The sequence below is a fragment of the Salvelinus sp. IW2-2015 genome, unplaced genomic scaffold (assembly GCF_002910315.2).
Source record: "Salvelinus sp. IW2-2015 unplaced genomic scaffold, ASM291031v2 Un_scaffold1879, whole genome shotgun sequence".
In the NCBI taxonomy this organism is placed as follows: domain Eukaryota; kingdom Metazoa; phylum Chordata; class Actinopteri; order Salmoniformes; family Salmonidae; genus Salvelinus; species Salvelinus sp. IW2-2015.
In genome coordinates, this window is record NW_019943242.1 from 65,057 (window position 1) to 87,444 (window position 22,388).

Here is a 22,388-nt window from a genome sequence, read left to right on the forward strand (position 1 = left end):
AAAATGCTCATCTCCCCCATTATTGGTAATGGTGACAGGTTTGCATGCTTTGTTGGAGCCTAACTTTCTCACTCATTATTCATGATTTTTCTTAATCATGGTATTATCAGGAATTATTTAGAAGTGTTCAGAAACATTGTATCTACTCACTTAGAAAATTACTCAAGTCATCATTCAGTTTCTATTGGGCAAAACATAAACAAAACAAACTGCAAATGCATCCGATGAATTTGTAGTCACAATTTTGACGTAGTCAATATGTGCTAGGAATTTGGTACCAAATATTAAACTTTTGACTACTTTGGTAGACTAGAAGCTAAATTTGTCCAAATGCTTGACATCTTCAAATGGGGGGAGGAACTAGATCTATAAAGTGCTTTCATTTCTAAACAGTAAAATACCCTCAAATAAAAAGGGGACATTCTGTCCTGTCATCTCATATGAAACATTATCTCAAATCCAAAATGCTGGAGAATATAGCCACATTTTAAAGGTTGGCATCCCTGTCCAAATACAGACGTGGGAGAGTGTATTCTCGCATTCATATTCCTGCCATCTTTCCACATAAGTTAAAGAGTACACTGACACAAGGAAACACTTTGCTGAAACATTACGCTGTAAGGAAATATGTTTATTGAAGTAACCAGCATATCCAAGAGGATCCATCACAAGATAAAGAACATGTCCTGAGGCATTTCTTTCCGGACCCCCTCCTCTTCTCCTTACAGCATTACTTGTAAGGGGAAAGGGGGAAACCTAGTCAGTTGTACACCTGAATGCATTCAACTGAAATGTGTCTTCCGCATTTAACCCAACCCCATTGTACAATGTTGGTCCAAAAGAAGCATTAAACATTAAACTGAAATTCAAACCATGAGATGAAGCACATCAATTTCAGAGATTGCCAGTGGTCGTTAAAAACAATACTAAGAACTTTTGTAATTTGACTACACAAGCTAAATGCATTAAAATAAAAATAGGCCTACATTGGATGTAATTTAGGTCAGAAAAATTCTGACTTGAGAAATTAAATATTGGAATGTGAACAGTCCACAGTTAAAAAAAATAGGAATGATAGATTTATTTCATGAAAACACCATAGATATTAAAGCTCTAAATAAGAGGAAATTCTTAAACTGAGGTATCCATAAACAGAGTAGGGTTGTTCCATGAAATGAGTTGCTTTTGCATCCTTTGATATTTTAAGTAGAAATTGTGCACCAATATTGGATTTGAAAAACCTGTTATATTAAATGAAGTAGACCACATGGAAAATTCAAAATCGGATTTTTTTTTATATGAATAAATGTCCCTCTGTGCACTGACTTCTCAGAAGATTTTAATCCACTTCACCCCAAAATTGTAAAACCCTAGTTATTCTGTTGCTTTGACAGTCATTTCTGAAGATAATTCTTTATTTCATGAGATTAGTGAATCATTATCGTAAACATATTTTTATTTATTTTAAAAAAGTCACTAATTTTAAGGTCAACCCTGTTACGTGAACTGAACTTGTCTTAATATCGTGAAACTATTCCTTTTTAAATATTTTTTTCAAAAATAAACTAATAGTCAAATCATAGTGTAAACGCAGGTGAGCTGGTTCTACTCTTTTTGGCCATTTTCTGGTGTTTTGTGGTGGAAAACTGAGTGGGTCGAGCTTTAACTCGTCACCCCTGCTACTCATTGCTACAGGCTAATAATGTTTAATTTAATAAAATGTTTTGAACCTTGCATTCAATTGCCCCTCCCTGTTGCAAGCAACAAGCTTCCATTCCCCCTGTCACAAGGGGATTTATGGCTGATTTAAGATGAAATCATTAACCCTGTTACGGTCAACACTTACTTTATTTGGCAGTTATAGTATATATTTTTATTTAACCTCTTGAGATGGGAAAACATGTTTTATTAAGTTGAAAATGTGCTCATCATTATAGAATGTTAAAATATATATATTTTTTTTAACCAAGTTACACTACCTAAAAAGGACTCATTTCGTAGAACAACCCAGTGGCATTTAACAATAAAATCACTCAGGAAAAAACACTTTCCATGAATTAGGAGGAGAAACAGGTGGCAAAGAAATCTACATTCGTCCTAAAAAGGCTGGTTCATTTAGTTTTATAGTTTGTTTCTAAAGAGCATTAAGATGCAATGCAAAACGGACAACAAAGCAATTTGCTCTGAGCAATACATGATATGAAAATACAACATAAAGAAGGAAGACATGGCTATAGTGAGTTAAAGCACAGGGATATGAACAATACAACTCCCTTTAAGGCACCTTCAGCATAAGATACTAGTCTTTCTGTATCATATGCACTTTCTCTTAAGAAACACCTTTGACCTGGTAAAAACTAAAACATGTTAGTTAAAACATTTCCATTTGCCTTAATCATTTTCATTTAAAAAACTGTCATTATCTTTTACTGAGCACTGATTTAACAGTAAAGCTTCCAGTTTCTTGAAATGAATTAAAGTGCTGCAAACTAGGCTATTTATTCACTGAAAAACTGCTTGGCCTAAAACAATACTAGGCTATTCTTTGTGTATTTTGAATTGAGACATAATAAATTGAAGTACAGTGTCTGTTAAAAATGTAGCATTTCAAATCTGAATACTAGGTGGCTATTTCAAAGGTCACATTTTTTCTGTCCATCAATTGGCGCTTATAAGATTGATTCAATGAAACGGATTCCTGTAGTAACTGTTTACTAACTGCATGTCTATGACTGAGGATCCAAAGGAGCAATTTGGTCCCAAAAACATTTCAACAGAGACTCTTCAAATATCCAGTTGTTATTCTGAAATACTTAGCTTTGGTTAAACCTCCCTTCTGAATGATAATTTGCAGAACAATGCATAGAGGAAGTAAACTGTACATAGTTCACAACCAATGAGGAACCATTTTATCCTCTGATTGATTGACGTAAGACGCCCCATAGCACTCTTATAGGCCGATTTCATCATCAAACTCATCTTCAAATGTGTAGCCCCGTCCATTGTCTCCCCCTTCCTCCTCCTCCTCCTCCTCCTCCTCCTCCTCGGAATCAGTCTCTGAGTGACAGTTGTCAACCCTCCTCCTGTCCAATGGGGTGACACCCTCATACTCTGAGCTATGTGAGGAGGCGGGACTGGAAGGTGAATCCGCCTTGTGATTGATGGGCTGTACCTCTATTCCCGCGATTGGCACGCTGATGACGTTGTTCCCTCTCTCTCGATCTTCCTCAGTGGGACTCACATACTCTTCCTCAACATCTAACTCCTGACCTTCCTCCTCCGACGCTTGGCGAATGATCTCCTCTCGTTTGTCGCTGAATCTCACCTTCGGCCTCTGGCCTTTGGCCTTGATCCCTCCAGTCCCCTCTATTATCCTTCCATCTCCCACCTCATCTCCCTCGATCCCTAAAAGCTTCTTCTCATTCAGCTCGTTCCTTATGCTGACAGACTGATCCTCCGCCGCCATTTTAAAATTCTCCACTTCAATGACAAGACTTTTGCTTGGACTGGAGACATCTTCCTCATTAGCGCGAGTCCTAGTCCAGTCTGAGTCCAGCCCCAGTCCATCCATCACCCCCAGCACATCACCCATGATGGATGGGCCCAGGTCGAAATCCATATCGAGTGTGAAGGACGACACCGACTCGGAATGCTGAAGCTCACTGTTCAGTGGGCTTCCGAAGCCATCCGTGACATCATCAGTGTGGTTAAGTGGCGTCTCGGAATCAACGGGCGSCATTGAGTCGTTTGTTGCCGTGGCACCCGGAGACCCAGGGTCAGGGCTGGGGCCGACAGTAGCCAGGAAGGAGGTGTCACCGAAAGCATCTCCGCCCCTCCCGATGTGCATGGTGTGGCGGAAGTCCCCCAGCGGAGCTGAGATCATGGTGGGGTCCAGGCGAGGTGCCTTGTGGGAAGACTTGTGGAGTGGCATGACAGCTGAGAGAGGGAGAAAGAATTATGGAGAAAGGAGGCAAGAGAGAGAGAAGATGGGGTTCAGATGGAGAGAAAAAGTGGTGTAGAGAAGAGAGCATGGGAAAACATGAAAGAGTGACAGAAAGAAAGAAAGAGGCCAAAGACGTGGAGAAAATAAAACCAGTTGGATGAGACAACACATCAAGCAGAAACATGATCTTCTATGCATCAGAAAACACACTGGCAGACTAAATGAAACTAAAACTACCTCGATGTTCTTACTTTGACGTAATCTATTTATGCGGACACTGAGCCAAGTTCAGTCAGTGTGAGACAAATATCAACTCAATACACCTATTTAGAAGACACATAACAGAAATAAAATACCTTAACAAAAAGGTATTTTGCCAGTATATAAACCTACAGTGAACAGAGAAGTCCATTCTAGACTGTCAACATAGATAACAGAGAGTAAGTGAATATGAGGGGCCCAGAGCCAAGCTGTCACTGAGGGGCCATTTCCCTTGATTAGTGTCACTGTACAGGGCAGACTTCTATGGTCTTATATACAGTGACCTGTCATGACAGGCCTACCTAAAAACATCACTGTTGTGCAAGAGTGTGAGAAACCAACTAGTCGTTTGGCATTGATATTTATGCCAAGGCCATGCTGTGACTTGCAAGTGAAACATACTTCTGCCTGGATTCCTTCCCTCGGGGTAGGATACTTTAAAGCCATAGACAAACACTATCTAGGGCAATACTAAAAGCAATTACAATGATTCCCTATTGCATTGAATTTAAAACTATATTGAAAATGGGCTCAAACCGGTGTTACTGAGCTTTTAAAGACAATGAGGTAGCCTACATTTAAAAAGCAGTCTGACATTACTGTCATTTGTTTACTATTTACTAATAACTTTCATCAGAGGATTAAACAGTAAGCGGTTGAAAGTTCATTAGACCCTATGTGAGTCCCCTTGTCCTTGCAAGTGATATGCCTCATCAAAACAAAATCAACAACTCCTCATAAAACTGATCGCTTTTATGCGGCAAGGCAGGCTACATTATGTCAAACTTACTGCCAGCCATAGCTCGGGACCCCATTTCAACAAATAGCGAATGTCTGCGAATTGAACTCAAAAACGTATCATATAGATTGCCTAGCAATAGTAGTCTATGGAAGGCCATAATGAGTGGTGTCAATGCGGAGGAAAAGTGCAAAACTTGCGCTCCGCCGATCAAGTTTCTGAGTGGAGTGTTTTCAAAACAGAAAAAGTATGGGGAACTTACTTTGATTACGCTCGTGTTTCGCTTCCTCCCGCCTCACTATCCCTATTTTCATCGGTCTTTTCTTCTGGCTTCTTCTCTTCTGGCTTCTTCTCGCTCTTTCCCAGCGTCGTTCGTCCCTTTCTAATATTTCTTTTTCTAAGGGATTGGCAAGGAAGTGACGCGGTATTTTATTAGGGAGTGTTTTACGGAGGGAGAATGACGGGGTCTAGGGTCCACATCAAGTGCACACAAATCAAACAATCAATAACTAATGTTTTTGATACAAGGTTTTTGTTACAAGTATGTAGCATAAAGGGCTCCCGAGTGGCGCAGCGGTCTAAGGCACTGCATCTCAGTGCAAGAGGCGTCACTACAGTAACCTGGTTCACTACAGTAACCTGGTTCGAATCCAGGCTGTATCACATCCGGCCGTGATTGGGAGTCCCATAGGGTGGCGCACAATTGGCCCAGCGTCGTCCGGGGCAGGCCGTCATTGTAAATAAGAATTTGTTCTTAACTGACTTGCCTAGTTAAATAAATAAAATACAAATAATTAGGCTACATTAATGAGAGATCTTCTCTCTGTCTCTCCCTCAGCCAGCCAGTCAGGTTGGTGTCATTCCTGTACATTACTATGGGCGTAAGAAATTGGCTACAATTCCTCCCTTTTTGGGAATGCTGTCAGGCAAGTCAGTCGCTCTCTAGGACATGCTTTGTCCACTGCCTGTGGGGTCTAACACTCAGTTCCTCTTGCTAATTTGGATCAGTCCTTCTTGAAAGGGGACTTTGAGGAAATCCTGGATCTAGGTAATCAGAATTCTGCCCGCTGCTGTAGGAAGACCCGTTTGCTGTGGGACAGGAGAAACTATCTCTCATCTTCCTCCCCATTCAGCCCCATATCACTCATACTTCAGGGAATCACACAATGATGAGGCATATCATCACCCAAGGTTTACATAGCTGTGGGAGGATGTGTCCAAAGGTTCAATTGAATGGCACACCGTGGGAATTGAATTTAATCATGGAAAAGTCAAGTGTCTTCTACTACCCATCAAGTCCCAAATACAACCCCTGGATGAACCAGTAGACTAACAGGAACCAGTGGAGGTGCTTGTGGTCACACTGATGAGTGCCTATGGGAATGTTTTTATTTTTTTATTTAACATTTATTTAACTTTATTTAAATATTGATATAAGATATTGCATCTGAGTCCTTGCTCTCTATCTCTGTCTCTCTGTGTCACACACACATTATACAATAGTAAGATATCCTCCTTTGCTTACCATTTGTGTGTGTGTGTGTGTGTGTGTGTGTGTGTGTGTGTGTGTGTTGTGTGTGTGTTGTGTGTGTGTGTGTGTGTGTGTGTGTGTTGTGTGTGTGTGTGTGTGTGTGTGTGTGTGTGTGTGTGTGTGTGTGGTGTGTGTGTGTTTTTGTGAAGACAATGTGCTTAGGGTTGTGAGTATGAAAAGACGTACATCCTGCAGCAGTCGAGGTGCAGGGCAGGAAATAAAGAACAGCAGGGGGAAGGAGGAAAAGGGGAAATTAGGTACAAATGTATGTGTTTATTACGCCATATTACTCACCTCTCCTGGGCTCTATTCTGTTTGCCAAACATCACCTCATAAATAGAATAGAGCCAGTTGGGAAATCAGAATTTGCTCAGTAATAAAAAAATATATATTTTGCTCTTATCTGACAGAAGTTGGACTTCAAATAATTATATATTTTTTATTACTGAGCAAATTCTGATTTCCCAACTGGCTCTATTCTATTTATGGTGATGTTTGGCAAACAGAATAGAGCACAGGAGAGGAGAGTAATATGGCGTAATAAACACACATACATTTGTACCTAATGTCCCCTTTTCCTCCATAATGTTTCAAATGAAAGCCATGGGATTAGTGGCCCATAGAAACAATTTTTTTAAATCGTGTCTGTTGTTCAGTTCAATGCCACATGAGGACGCTATTAATCTTTTATAGTGCTTGATTCCACCCGATTGTATTTTCTACTATCACTGTAAATCAACTATTATGGTTCATGAGTCAATGCATTTAAGACACTAAAACATAGTATTAATGTGTCTGATAAAACAGTGTAGGTTACGCATCAGTCATAATTTTTCTATGTCTGTCCTCACATTGTTCATGTGTGGCTCCGTAGACGGGCTCATCGCTATTAAGACACCGATGTCTTGCTCCCAGACAAATTAAACAACTTCTTTGCTCGCTTTGAGGACAATACAGTGCCACTGACACGGCCCACTACCAAAACATGTGGGCTCTCCTTCACCGCAGCCAACGTGAGTAAAACATTTAAACGTGTTAAACCTCGCAAGGCTGCCGGCCCAGATGGCATCCCTAGCCGCGTCCTCAGAGCATGTGCAGACCAGCTGGCTGTTGTGTTTACAGACATATTCAATCAATCCCTATCCCAGTCTGCTGTTCCCACATGCTTCAATAGGGCCACCATTGTTCCTGTTTCCAAGAAAGCTAAGGTAACTGAGCTAAACGACTATCGCCCCGTAGCACTCACTTCCGTCATCATGAAGTGCTTTGGGAGACTAGTCAAGGATCATATCACCTCCACCCTACCTGACACCCTAGACCCACTCCAATTTGCATACCGCCCCAATAGGTCCACAGACGACACAATCACAATCACACTGCTCACTGTCCTAACTCATCTGGACAAGAGGAATACCTATGTAAGAATGCTGTTCATTGATTACAGCTCAGCATTTAACACCATAGTACCCTCCAAACTCGTCATTAAGGGTCGAGACCCACAGTACCCTGGGTCTCGACCCCACCCTGTGCAACTGGGTCCTGGACTTTCTGACGGGCCGCCCACAGGTGGTGAGGGTAGGAAACAACATCTCCACCCCGCTGATCCTCAACACTGGGGCACCACAAGGGTGCATTCTCAGCCCTCTCCTGTACTCCCTGTTCACCCATGACTGCGTGGCCACGCACGCCTCCAACTCAATAATCAGGTTTGCAGATGACACTACAGTGGTAGGCTTTATTACCAACAACGACGAGACAGCCTACAGGGAGGAGGTGAGGGCTCTGGGAGTGTGGTGTCAGGAAAATAACCTCGCACTCAACAAACTTTTACAGATGCACAATCGAGAGCATCCTGTCGGGCTGTATCACCGCCTGGTACGGCAACTGCTCCGCCCACAACCGTAAGGCTCTCCAGAGAGTAGTGAGGTCTGCACAACGCATCACTGGGGGCAAACTACCTGCCCTCCAGGACACCTACACCACCTGATGTCACAGGAAGGCCATAAAGATCATCAAGGACAACAACCACCCGAGCCACTGCCTGTTCACCCCACTATCATCCAGAAGGCGAGGTCAGTACAGGTGCATCAAAGCAGGGACCGAGAGACTGCAAAACATCTTCTATCTCAAGGCCATCAGACTGTTAACGCTCACTAACATTGAGTGGCTGCTGCCAACATACTGACTCAAATCTCTAGCCACTTTATAATAATAAATTGGATGTAATAAACGTATCACTAGTCACTTTAAACAATGCCACTTTATATAATGTTTACATACCCTACATTACTCATCTCATATGTATATACTGTACTCTATACCATCTACTGCATCTTGCCTATGCCGCTCAGCCATCGCTCATCCATATATTTATATGTACATATTCTTATCTTCCTTTACACTTGTGTGTGTATAAGGTAGTTGTTGGGAAATTGTTAGATTACTTGTTAGATATTTACTGCACGGTCGGAACTAGAAGCACAAGCATTTCACTACACTCGCATTAACATCTGCTAACCATGTGTATGTGACCAATACAATTTGATTTGATGTGTAGGGTAACGTGAAGGTAACTAGCTCCCCTAAGAACAAAGTCCAATTGCTGACACAAAAAGCTATGTTTTTTGTTTCAGCAAAAAAATGATCTCCAAATCATGTCAAAATCATTCTAAAGTATCGTCATTTTTTTTTACTGCGTAACTCAATGAAGTGACTTGTAGATTATTTGGACATGATTTGGAAAATCCTAATTTGGAGCAAGTTGCCGCATTGGAGGAGGGGCAATTGCCCCAACCCACTCACCTTAAATGTTAGTGCTCTATGAAACATTTATTAAATGTGTATCTCTAAACAAGTGGATTGTTTTTTAGGCTCCCCTAATGATATATATATATTTAAACATTGATAGATCGAACTTAATTAGATTATATACAGTATATATAACCTTTTGTAAATGACAAAATATTAGATAAACTTACCTCAGAATCGTTATGTTAGATTGACTTAAATTTTCCGTACGAGACAGAGAATTTATTTTAGTTAAGCAAGAGTACTGGCAGCCAGGGAAAGTGTTGGGAAAAAAATGGTGACAAAGTGGTTTCTGTGAGAATTACAGGGGGGGGGGGGGGGGTGCAGTTACCCCACGTTACACTACCGCAAGTTTTTGAAGCACACAGTGTTTCAACATGGGATCGATTTCAGCAACAATGTTGGGAAGACAAACAATCAGAATGCTAATTATGGGAGGCCCAGGGTGGTCTCCCGAATGAAACATGACCCAGCTAGCACATACTATATGTTTCTTAGAGCTCGGTGAGAGTATGGTTGTCCCACAGTTATTTTGCATACAACCTTCCCACAACCTTCTAGCAATGGTGCATGATTATTATTATTTTAATTTAACTAGGCAAGTCAGTTAAGAACAAATTCTTATTTACAAGGATGGCCTACCCCAGCCAAACGACGCTGAGCCAATTGTGCGCCTCCCTATGGGACTCCCAATCACGGCCAGATGTGATACAGCCTGGATTTAAACCAGGGACTGTAGTGATGCCTCTTGCACTGAGATGCAGTGCCTTAGACCGCCTTAGGGGGATCCGCCACTCGGGATACCCAGCTAGCACATAACGTTCTGAGAACCATATGTTGCTTAGGTGGGAATTTCAGTACTTCAGTATAACGTTTCCCACAGGTTTCCTCATGCTCTTATTTAAAGTAATGTTCTCAGAACGCTCAGAGAACATTAAGAAACAACTTTCTTCTGTGGAAATTTCCGTACTTCAGTATAACGTTTTCTGCAGGTTTGAAATCAAATCAAATCAAATTGTATTGGTCAAATACACATATTTTGCAGATGTTATTGCGGGTTTAGTGAAATGCTTGTGTTCCTAGCTCCAACAGTGCAGTAGTGTCTAACAATTCACAACAATACACACAAATCTAAAAGTAAAATAATGGAATTAAGAAATTCATAATTCCATTCCATTCTAAAACCTTTTAGAAGTAAGCAAATGCCTGCAATCATTACATCGTAGCGCAGCAGGAGATAGTGGTTTAATCATGGTAGCACATTCAGAGATCGATTAATAGCTATTAATCTAAAATAATTTATAGATTTTAAACTAAACTCACTCTGTGTGTCATAGACGGACAATATTAATATGAAATGAAAGGCGAGTTCCTAATGAGTTTAGGAAGCTAAGCTAGAGCTCTGATACATTCACAGCGATGGGGGCAGACGTTTTGATCAAGAGAGACCTTTAGAAAATATGCACATTTTCTCTAACACTAAACATACAAATATGCATTTCACAGTTACAAGGAAGGTGGAATCTTATAGTTAGTAGTTTTATAACTTGATTATGCTGTATTTAGAAAGCATATAAGTCATTTTAAGCCTTCTTCATACAGTTTTGCTGAATAGGAAATACATCACATAAAATAGGTAATATTTCTATCATATTTGTACTGTGTACTTGAGCTTGTATCCTCAAAAGTGACTACACCTCAGCAATTTACAGCTATTTTAACCAGAAAGGTGAGATTTAAATCTTTCTTTGAATATGCAGAACTACTAGTAATTGTTTATGGCCCTCTCATGATAAATAATTACTTTTGGGGCTTACATTACTTTTTCTGATTGATTTAGTTACATTTAACTGGTTAAAGTCATGTTCTCAAAATGTTCGTAGAACATTAAGAAACAGCGATCTTCTGTGGGAATTTCTGTACTTCAGCATAAGGTTTTGTGCAGGTTTCCTCATGTTCTTAGAACATTAAGAAAACGTTTCATAAAAACTACAAGAAAACATTAGTAATGTTCAAAGAAAATTCTAAGAATGTTATTTAAAAAGAACAGAAGTGAACATTTTGCCTGTTCTGGGAACTTACATTTTTAGTTTGCAGGGAGGCTCTGAGAACGTTTTACTATGGTTCCCTGGACGTTTTCGTAGGAGGTTTTATTAATGTTCTGAGAATGTAAATTATAGGCTATTTGGAGGTTTTTGAACTATGTCCTTAAAACTTTCACAGATTTTTTTGTCGTTGCATAGGGCAACCAACCCATCATCAGCATCTGGCTCTTAGGCACATTCCTCTGAGACAAGGCCATAACTCAAACTATTCAATAAAATTGACATCTGTGCCCAGTACGGGTTGTCATCTCCGGACAGTCCCATATCTCAGACCCTTTTCAGGTGTCCCAACTTTTCCCAACTTTTCAGGTGTCCCAAAAAAATGTATTAATTCAGGCTACAAGAGCAAAGACCCAATGACAATCGCTGAATGTCATTACACTTTTTGTTGTTTTGTAACAGATTCATCAAATTGCTTGAGTGCACAGTGCATTGTTTCGATGCTTGAGTGGATGAACATGCACAGGTAGCCTACTTTTTTAAGTGATTTGTTTGACAATAAGATGAAAACATCATGACTGGTTGTGTTCATGCTAAATAAAAAACAGACAGTTAAATATCATGTCTTTACTATTAGGCCCATGCATTTTTGTGTGTGTGTGTAACAGTATAACTTTAAACCGTCCCCTCGCCCCGACACGGGCGCGAACCAGGGACCCTCTGCACACGTCAACAACAGTCGCCCACGAAGCGTCGTTACCCATCGCTCCACAAAAGCCGCGGCCCTTGCAGAGCAAGGGGAAACCCTACTTAAGTCTCAGAGCAAGTGACGTAACTGATTGAAACGCTACTAGCGCGTACCCGCTAACTAGCTAGCCATTTCACATCCGTTACACTCACCCCCCTTTCAACCTCCTCCTTTTTCCGCAGCAACCAGTGATCTGGGTCAACAGCATCAATGTAACAGTATAACTTTAAACCGTCCCCTCGCCCCGACACGGGCGCGAACCAGGGACCCTCTGCACACATCAACAACGGTCGCCCACGAAGCGTCGTTACCCATCGCTCCACAAAGGCCACGGCCCTTGCAGAGCAAGGGGAAACCCTACTTAAGTCTCAGAGCAAGTGACGTAACTGATTGAAACGCTACTAGCGCGTACCCGCTAACTAGCTAGCCATTTCACATCCGTTACATGTGCACACATAGGAGGTCCCATGAAATAAATAGAGACCCCCGAATGTCACATTATAATTCGCCCTCTGCGAACAATGTTGCTATGACCCAAGTCAAATATTCAAATTGAACTGGCTGTATGTAGACCAGAGTTTAGACCAGGGATGGGCAACTGGCAGCCCCCTTTTGTAGGCCCATGTTTCCAGGACTAGGAAAGGCCCAGTGGGCTAAAGGCCCAGTGCACTACTTTTAGACTCCAACCACCCAAGCCATWGACWATTTTTTCTGCTGCCGCACMGCAAGTGGTACCGGTGCATCAAGTCTGACACCAACAGGCTCTTGAACAGCTTCTATCCCCAAGCAATATGATTGATAAATAGCTAACAAACTTGCTTCATGGACTATCTGAGTTAACCTTGTAACTTTATTGACTTTATTGTCTCTATGCACTCACAGGACCCTACACACTAACACACACTGTCACTCCAACACATTCACAAATACTCACTCCATCATTTGCTTGCTCACACATAATATGCACAGACATTTATACTGACTCCACACACTTGCACACCCACTCACATACAAACTGCTGCTACTCTGTTTATCTTATATCCTGTTGCCTAGACCCCTTAACTTTTTACATATATTCCTCCATCACTCCAGTATCCCTGCACATTGTAAATATGTTATTGGAACTGACTTTAAAAAATATTCCCTGTATATAGTATGCTTACTTACTTATTTTCTTTTCTTATTTCTTGTGTGTTTAAAAAAAATAGTAATACATTGTTATTGATTATTGCATTGTTGGGTTTTGAGTTTGCAAGAAAGGCATTGTACCATACTTGTGCATGTGACATTAAACATATAACTTTTGTAACTTTTTTTTATATGAATACTTTTTTACTTTCAGATTTTTCAGGGGGCACCCTCGGGCCACCCACTCTCACTTAGGGCCCCCAAAAGCCTATGGCCGGCTCTGACTGCACGTGTGGGTATGGATTTGGGTACAAAGACCAGCAGCTACTGCGGCCCCTGATGATGAGTTCAGATTTTTTTGTGGCCCCCACCCCCATCAATGTTGCCCATCCCTGGTCGAGACTATCTTATCACATTCACCTTGCTTGAAAGTTGTGTGGTGGAGGATGAAGAGTCTTAAATATATATATTTTACTTATAACAGCTTTTCACCAGTAGGGAGAGTAAAACAATGTTTTATTCAATATTATTCTGCAACATCAAGGGTTACGGTGTTTAACAACAATAACTTTATTACGCAAGTAGTAGCAGTAGTGATAATGAGAAGGCAAAACGTTGAAATCTAGGAACAAAGTAGGTATGTCTTTTCCTCCAATGAGAGGAGGCGAGGCAAAGGAAACGGAAGGCGAGGCATACGTTCCATATCTAATGGAACTGCCATTTTGTTTTTCAGTTGAAGATCCATTGCAGCTGCGGTTGTTCTTGTGAAAATTGCATTATTCGACATTTAGATATTGCTTTATAGTGTGTTTTTTTCTTCAATTTAAAGACGGTCTTGTTGAGAAGTAGTGGATGGTAGTGTAAAAGACCAACTTTCCTTGTATATTGTGATTTATTTGTTCTTGTTTACGTTAGGGTCTTCTGGCTGACGAAAATTAGATTGGTACTGTAGCTAGCTAGTTATCTCGGTGGTAAAATGGCGGCGAATACGACCCAGACAGCTCCAGCTGCTAACTGGTAAGACCTAAAATTATCAAGTTAAACATATCGAGCTTTCGAATATGTTTTCACTTTATTTTGACCTGTATTCTAGCTAGACATTGACATTTAATAACGTCCGAAGAAAGCCTGCGATTCGCAGAGTTCTTCTCGTTCTGTTAGTTAACGTAGCTAACGTTAAGGTGCTAACGCTAACTAGCCAGTAAGTTAACGTTAGCTAACTCCTACTTTCCTGCAGCTTCGTATCGGCTAGGCTTCTGTACTAGCAAAGTACGTAGCTAATTACCTTGTCTATCATAACTATCTGGGTCACAGTCCAGTAACCTAGTAACATCAATCCAAGACTCTCACTAAGTTAACGTTATCTTCCAGGCCGGGTCACAACAACTTCTAGTATCAACACGATTTTCATGTCTACGAATAGGGTGTAATAGGGCTAATGGGTTGATTCCGGACCGGGCAGTTGAGCTACTCTCTCAAGGCTTGGGCAGTATTCTCTAACTTGTCATTGAATCACTTCTATAAGATTTGGAAATGTTCTAGCTAGTTGTCTGAAAAGTTACTGTCTCTTAAATATAGGCAGGGCAAGGCGATGACTGTTTTATTCTGTACTAGCAGGGGTTCTTGCTATTCTTTATGTGGAGTCAAAGCACTCTTATTTTGAGATTCCCTCAACATACCCTCTACTAACAGAGACACATTTATTTCCCATCAATGAGAATGTCCCATTTTATTTAGGGGCCACAGAAATAGCAGGCTTTGAATTTTATGTGTGTGCAGGGCCATGCTCAAGCAACTGAGATGCTCATTAAACATGTTACCTTACTAACATATATTCATATACACTTAGCAAAAATATGAATGCAACATGTAAAGTGTTGGTTTGATGAACTAGAAAGTTTCCATATGCGCATAAAGCTTATTTATCTAAAATGTTGTGCAAAAATTGCATCTGTTAGTCATCATTTTGCCTTTGCCAAGATAATCCATCCACCTGACAGGTGTGGCATATCAAGAAGCTGATTAAACAGCATGATCATTACACAGGTGCACCTTGTGCTGGGGACAATAAAAGGCCACTAAAATGTGCCGTTTTGTCACACAACACAATGCCACAGGTGTCATGTTTTGAGGGAATGTCCACCAGAGCTGTTTCCATGGAATTTAGTGTTTATTTCTTTACCATAAGCAACCTCCAATGTCGTTTTAGAGAATTTGGCAGTAAGTCCAACTTTCTCACAAACGCACACCACGTGTAACCATGCCAGCCCAGGATCTCCGCATCCATCTTCTTCGTCTGCAGTATCCTCTGAGAACAGCCACCCGGACAGCTGATAAAACTGGGCTTGCACAAACTGTCAGAAACTGTTTCAGGGAAGCTCATCTATTTTTATGGTGTCATTTGGGCAAGTGATTTGCTGGTGTCAGTGTTGTGAACAGAGTGCCCCATGGTAGCGGTGGAGTTGTGGTATGGGCAGGCATAAGCTACAGACAACGAACGCAATTGCTTTTTATCGATGACTGTTTCGATGCACAGAGATACCATGACGACATCCTGCGGCCCATTGTCGTGCCATTCATCCGCCACCATCACCTCATGTTTCAGCATGATAATGTACGGCCCCATGTCGCAAGGGTCTATACACAATTCCTGGAAGCTGAAAATGTCCCAGTTCTTACATTGCCTGTATACTTACCAGACATGTCACCCATTAAGCATGTTTGGGATGCTCTGGGTCGACGTGTATGACCGTGTTCCGGTTCCAGCCAATATACCGCAACTTAGCACAGCCATTGAAGATGAGTGGGACAACATTACACAGGCCATAATCAACAGCCTGATCAACTCTGCAAAGGAGATGTGTTGCGCTGCATGAGGCAAATACTGTGCACACCAGATACTTACTGGTTTTCTGATCCATGCCTTTTTTTAAGGTGTCCCCAACACCTATCTACCAAAATATACTATAGTGTACCTTAGTAGCGCTTCCCTTCCTCCTCTTTCTACTGATGCGTATCTGTATTCCCAGTCATGTGAAATCCATAGATTAGGACCTAATACATTTATTTCAATTTAGATGCTGAGTTCCGTTTTAGCTTGTGGTGTTCTCAATTTTTATTAATCATCTGGGAAATGGGATGCAACCAACAAAGTTGCATCTATATGCAGATAGTCATACAGTACCAGTCAAAAGTTTGGACACAGAGGCATTAAATAGTCTACAATCCATGCTTCATCTAGATAAGTTAGAGCCACTGAACGAATTTTACATTTTGATGGGAGACTGTTAGAGAGGAGTGTAAATGCATTTTAAGGCTGGATCATGTTGCATTGTATTGTTGTATGTTTTAATTCTGTAATGTATTGGTTGTTGTTGCCTTCCTGGCCAGGTCTCCCTTGAAAAAGAGACTCTAGGTCTCAATGGGCTTTTCCTGGTTAAATAAAAAATATATTTCCTTTATGAACTGTAACTCAGTAAAAGCTTTGAAATTGTTGAGTTTATATTTTTGTTCGGTGTAGTTACACATTTCCAAAAATAATCAATCTTATCTCTTGATTAAAGAATTGGTGTGCTGTAAATATTGCTGGTTTGGTGGTAGTATCTTCTAAGTTAAACTTCTTATGGCGGCAGGATCAGTATTGAGTAACTTGGGAAAATGTGCCCATTTCAAATGGTCTCGTACTCAATTCTTGCTCGTACAATATGCATATTATTATTACTATTGGATAGAAAACACTCTCTAGTTTCTAAAACCGTTTGAATTTTTTCTCTGAGTGAAACAGAACTTCTGCAGCCCACTTCCTGACAGGAAGTGAGATTTCTGAAATCGAGGTCTCTGTTCAAAGGCTTGCCTATAAATGGGCATGATACGTATTGGTATACATACACGTCATACACCTTCCCCTAGATGTCAAGAGGAAGTGAGAGAAGAAATGAATGGATTATCTTGGTCTGAAGTGGAATAAATCCTCTTGGAATAAGTTGTCCGCCATTTCCTGTTTTTTCGAAAGCGCGAAGTTGGACCTGGAATCGCCTTCTGGAAAGCCGTCGTTATAGGCGAATACTATCTCCGGCTTTGATTTTATTTGATACATGTTACAATATCATCGTAAAGTATGTTTTTTCAATATAGTTTTATTAGATTATTGAAATTTATTCGGGACGTTAGGCGTGTTGCGTTGTCTGCTTTTGTTCAGGAAGGAGAGCTTCGCGCCACTGGGCTAGTGTGCTTGCTAATTCAAGAGGGAAAMAGGTCGTTCTAAACCCAAACAAAGACGGTTCTGGACAAAGGACCCCTTGTACAACATTCTGATGGAAGATCAGCAAAAGTAGGACCCATTTTGGGATGTTATTTCATATATCTGTCGAACTGTGCTACCGGTTGCATTGAATCAATGTTGTTGTGTGTTAGCTATTGTAGTAAGCTAATATAATGCTATATTGTGTTTTCGCTGTAAAACACTTTAAAAAATCGGAAATATTGGCTGTATTCACAAGATCTTTGTCTTTCATTTACTATACACCATGTATTTTTCAGAAATGTTTTACGATGAGTATTTAGGTATTTGACGTTGGTGTGTGTAATTACTCTGGTTGCTTCGGTGCTATTTCTGATGGTAGCTGTGATGGTAGCATCAATGTAAAACTGATTTATACCTCAAATATGCACATTTTTCGAACAAAACATAGATTTATTGTGTAACATGTTATAGGACTGTCATCTGATGAAGTTGTTTCTAGGTTAGTTTGGTTGGATCTTGGTTAGTTAGGTTGGCTTTGTGCATGCTACCTGTGCTGTGAAAAATGTCTGTCCTTTTTTCTATTTGGTGGTGAGCTAACATAAATATACGTGGTGTTTTCGCTGTAAAACATTTTAAAAATCGGACATGTTGGCTGGATTCACAAGATGTTTATCTTTCAAATGCTGTATTGGACTTGTTAATGTGTGAAAGTTAAATATTTCTAAAAAATATATTTTGAATTTCGCGCCCTGCACTTGAGCTGGATGTTGTCATAAGTGTACCGGCGTCGGGCTTGCAGCCTGAAGAAGTTAACAAACCTAAAACTTGGTCATGTTAAATGTATCAGACATTTGTTTGGTTTCCATGCTGAATGACTGACAGTCACGTGTCTCCTGTCTGTTGTAGGTCGTATGGCGCAGCAGCAGGTCCGGAGGGCCAGACAGTCTTGGAAAACCCAGAGTGGGAGAAGGCCAGACAGGCACTGGCCTCCATCAGCAAGACCCAGAGCGCCACCAAGACCGCTCAGGCCAACCGGACCACAGCACAGGTGTGTGTTTGCTTTTGTGTTTTGCTTCTTGGATGCATTTGTTCACTTACTGTAAGGCATGTTACCTACGATAATGAAGTGAAATTCTGCTTAGGAAGTTGTTTCATATCTGGCAGATGGCAGTTCTGTTCGTCTAATTCAGGGGTTCCTAAACTGTTTTGGTCCGCGACCCCATTTTGATATATGAAAATGCCACCCAACCATGTAAAAAAAGTTATGTCATCAAAGGCAAATGTTCACTTAATTTAATTAGGGCTATGACAGTTTATTACAAATCAGTCTGACAGTACTTTTGACTAGGGATACGCGATATATTGGTGAACATATCGGAATCGGATGTTATTAGCTAAAAATGGCAACATCGGTATCGGCCCGATGCCTAGCCCACAATGTCTGCTGGTGTGGATCGAGCAGTCAACGAGTCCAGCAGTCATTTGAAAGAGTAAGAACATTTCAGAGAGAGAACTGAAAGGCGAAATCCATTTACGCCAAGATAATGGAATTCATTGCCCTTGACAGTCAACTGTTCTCTGTCGTGGGTGATGTTGGCTTTCGCCGACTGGTCGAGCACCGGTACACATGTTGCCCTACCGGAGTTACACAGTAATAGCGTCACTGCTATTAGCTTCACAACGTACTATGGAACACCGTTGGGGTCTTTGCGTGTCAAAAAAAATGCACGTCAAATGACACTATTTGACTAGTCAAATAAGCTTTTAATTAGTGATGCACCGATATGACATTTTTGGCCAATACTGATATCTGATATTTTCCTTGCCAAAAAAAAACGATGCTGATAACCGATGTTTTACATTTTTGCAGCCTTTTAAGCATTCTAGTACAGTTAAATAGTTAACACACACACATGGACGCAGCGGTTTAAGGCACTGCATCTCAGTGCAAGAGGCGTCACTACAGTCCCTGGTTCGAATCCAGGCTGTATCACATCCGGCCGTAATTGGGAGTCGCATAGGGCGGCGCACAATTGGCCCAGTGTCGTCCGGGGTAGGCCGTCATTGTAAATAAGAATTTGTTCTTAACTGACTTGCCTAGTTAAATAAAGGTTACACACACACACACACACCAAACTGACCAAAAATGTATTTTGTTGGCATTTACCTATGTCCCCATTACCAGTAAAACATAATCAAAACCTATTTCTTTCACTTGCGGTGCTGTTTCGTTGTTCAGTCGTTTCATTCTCAACCAGGATTTCTCATACTATGGAAAGCCGTTTGGGTCTTTGCGTGTCAAAAAACACTATTTGATGTGTCAAATAAGCTTGTTGGCCAATCATATGTTGACAACTTGGAGTCACGCAATGATATGGTGTGTGGTCCGCCCACTACAACTCAGGAAACCATGCAGTTTATTAGGCTACAGATGAAGTAAATTATGAAAATGCACACTATGAGCTTGATGCTCCTTTACAGTAAATATCGAGGGTCTTATTCTGGTGACATGATCGATGCTTGACTGCTGTTTGCCAAATACAAATATCCATAATAATGTAGACTATCCTACATGCACAGTTTACCCGCACTGTATCTGCAAGCTGTTGGCTAGAGTGCATGTGCCAAGACCAGAATAGGAAAATGTGCTATTTAACGCAACAGTTTGTGACAACTTGTTAAGCTCATGTTTTAAGTATCCCTATATTTCTGTTATTACGGGGCTATCACTCAGTCAAGAGTGCGCCTGCGCAGGGAGTCTGGTTGTCGATGGACCTAGCCTGGAGTGTAATGGCTACCTTTGAGTGTGTTCATACGGTACAGTAAACTTTGTTAAACTGGAACCTTGTCGTTGTGTCATTTCGAGTTAACAAAAACTATCGGTAGAGTTGAAGATGCAATGAAAACACACTGAACGTTTCATTTTTATTAGATACATGAAAACTTAAGCGAAAAATTACATTTTGTGTGCACTGTCATAAAGCACAGATTTCTCCAACAAGTCAGTTTGGTTGAAACACACCACTGGAGGGGAAATTAGCATATTTTCTCTGTGGATTTTAGAATATTCGCATTAAAATCTGTTGCCAATTGGATGGAAATCTAACTAGTGATGTTCTTTTTCCCCAAGTCTGATTTAGTGCCTATTCGTCCATTCTGTTCTAATGAGTTCTGCGTGACTTGTGGGCATTGTAGAGTGAAACAGAATACACATATGTTCCTGAGTCTTCTGTTTCAGTGATGGGGCCATAATATTTTGCTGCTTAAACCATTCCAAAAGAGAGACATATTTATTGTCAAAAAAACGAAGCTGCTCAGTTTATTACAACCCCATCTAGCAGCTACTGAATGTTGCTGATGTAACGCCGGTTCTATGAACTAAGAACTTTTTTTTTTTACTTGAGTTTTTCCCGTGACCCTATTTTTAAATGAAATGCTGGTCTAATTGTTGCAATTATTGGCATAGTAACAGTGCCTTTAAAAAAAAAAGTTGGGTGGACACTACACGACTTTCAAAATCCTAACATCGCTGAGCCTCTAACATTAAATGGCTGTCTTTCCTGTAGTTCTTTTTGTCTTGCCAACGTAGTGGTGCACTACAAGATTGTTGACCTGGTCGTGAGGATTCTCCTTACCATGCTGTCTTGCCAAAATAACAATCATGTGATTACATTTAACGTAGCACCGAACTGTGGCTCAAAGCAGCCTGAAAAACGTTTTGTCATTCACGCTTCCCATACAAATTTGAAATATCTAGCTTACGTTTTGAATTAAATAACATTGCTTGTGAGCTTCAGAGCTTTAACAATTTGACGCTTTGGTTAAAGGCAAGTACAAACACATACTAGTAGTAGTCATCGCTCCTGCTCGAGAGTCATCTCACTGGCTTCTCTGGCGAGCTCTCATTGCTATTGCTGAGCATCGTTCTCAACTTGTCGTTACACATCTCACACTACAAGACCTTTGCAGATTTGGGTCCGATAAAATCAAACATGTTGGAAAATATCGGGACGTCTGGGATTGCTCAAAGACGAGATCAGTAACCCTCAGATTGAGTCTCTGACCCGCTCACATTAAACGACGGTGACGGCCACGGCCCCGAGTAGGCAATGACATGGAGATTTTATCTCCAATCTCAAAAACTTGTTTGGGACAGCTAAATCGGAGCCAAAATTGTGTGGTGTATACCCGGCTTTAATCTCAAAGGCGCTTGTTATTGGGTATAATATATTACCTCACAGTTATCTTAACTTGACGAGCTGTACAGCATGGACCAATTTTCCTTCCTGACAGACACACAACTGTCTGATCTGGGCTCGTATCCACAAAGCGTCTCAAAGTAAGAGTGCAGATCTAGGATCAGGTCCCAACCTGTGTATGTAGTCTTATTGATTAGGATTCTAAAAGGCTAAACTGTCCTAGATCAGCACTCCTACTCTGAGGCTTTGTGGATACGGGCCCAGGTCTTCCTGGCTTTTTACCCGAATATGATTCAAATGACGAGTAGGCTTTCGTTCTGATTTGATCTCTCATCACTTATAGTTGTCTGTTTGTGTTTCCAGGCTGGTCAGTTTAAGCCTGCAGTAACTGAGTCCACAGCCATACAGCAGCAGTACTACCAACAGTGTACCAACAGAACCAGCAGCAGCCGTATCCTGGGTACACCTACCCCTACAATTACTACTACCCCATGGCGCCGGGCCCCGTACGTGTACATATCCTCCGCACCCTCTACATTTCAGATGACTGTAATGATAATAGTCCTTGGTAATGATATCCCGACACTGATGCGGCTTTATGCACTATAGCATTTAGATAAGGAATTGGAATTGTTCGATTTAGCCTACACATTACAAAACCGGCACTTTCGGACTAAAAAAACGATGAACTGTTAACACATGATACACCGACAGAATACACAACATAAAAACCATTCGTTGAA

At 41.0% G+C, this 22,388-nt stretch overlaps 2 protein-coding genes and 1 long non-coding RNA gene across 3 annotated transcripts in view; 2 read left to right on the top strand and 1 right to left on the bottom strand.

Moving 5' to 3' along the window:
• Positions 1–981: 981 nt before the first annotated feature.
• LOC139024789 (uncharacterized) lies at positions 982–1,870 on the top strand. Its single transcript, XR_011476148.1, has 2 exons — positions 982–1,525; positions 1,573–1,870. It is a non-coding gene; the product is annotated as an uncharacterized lncRNA (long non-coding RNA).
• Positions 1,871–2,488: 618 nt separating this feature from the next.
• Positions 2,489–5,345, bottom strand: cdc42ep5 (CDC42 effector protein (Rho GTPase binding) 5). The gene is made up of 2 exons (XM_024139694.2): positions 5,206–5,345; positions 2,489–3,936 (listed from the first exon to the last, which is right to left on the bottom strand). The coding sequence occupies exons 1-2, from the start codon at positions 5,255–5,257 to the stop codon at positions 2,951–2,953; spliced, it is 1,038 nt and encodes a 345-aa protein (XP_023995462.1). The 5' UTR covers positions 5,258–5,345; the 3' UTR covers positions 2,489–2,950.
• Positions 5,346–13,917: 8,572 nt separating this feature from the next.
• LOC112072286 (leukocyte receptor cluster member 8 homolog) overlaps positions 13,918–22,388 on the top strand; it is a 15,659-nt gene continuing 7,188 nt past the window's right edge. Inside the window, 4 exon segments of the mRNA XM_070439725.1 lie at positions 13,918–14,220; positions 18,353–18,494; positions 22,009–22,069; positions 22,072–22,194. Coding sequence (XP_070295826.1) covers positions 14,180–14,220; positions 18,353–18,494; positions 22,009–22,069; positions 22,072–22,194 — 367 coding nt within the window. The 5' untranslated portion in view covers positions 13,918–14,179.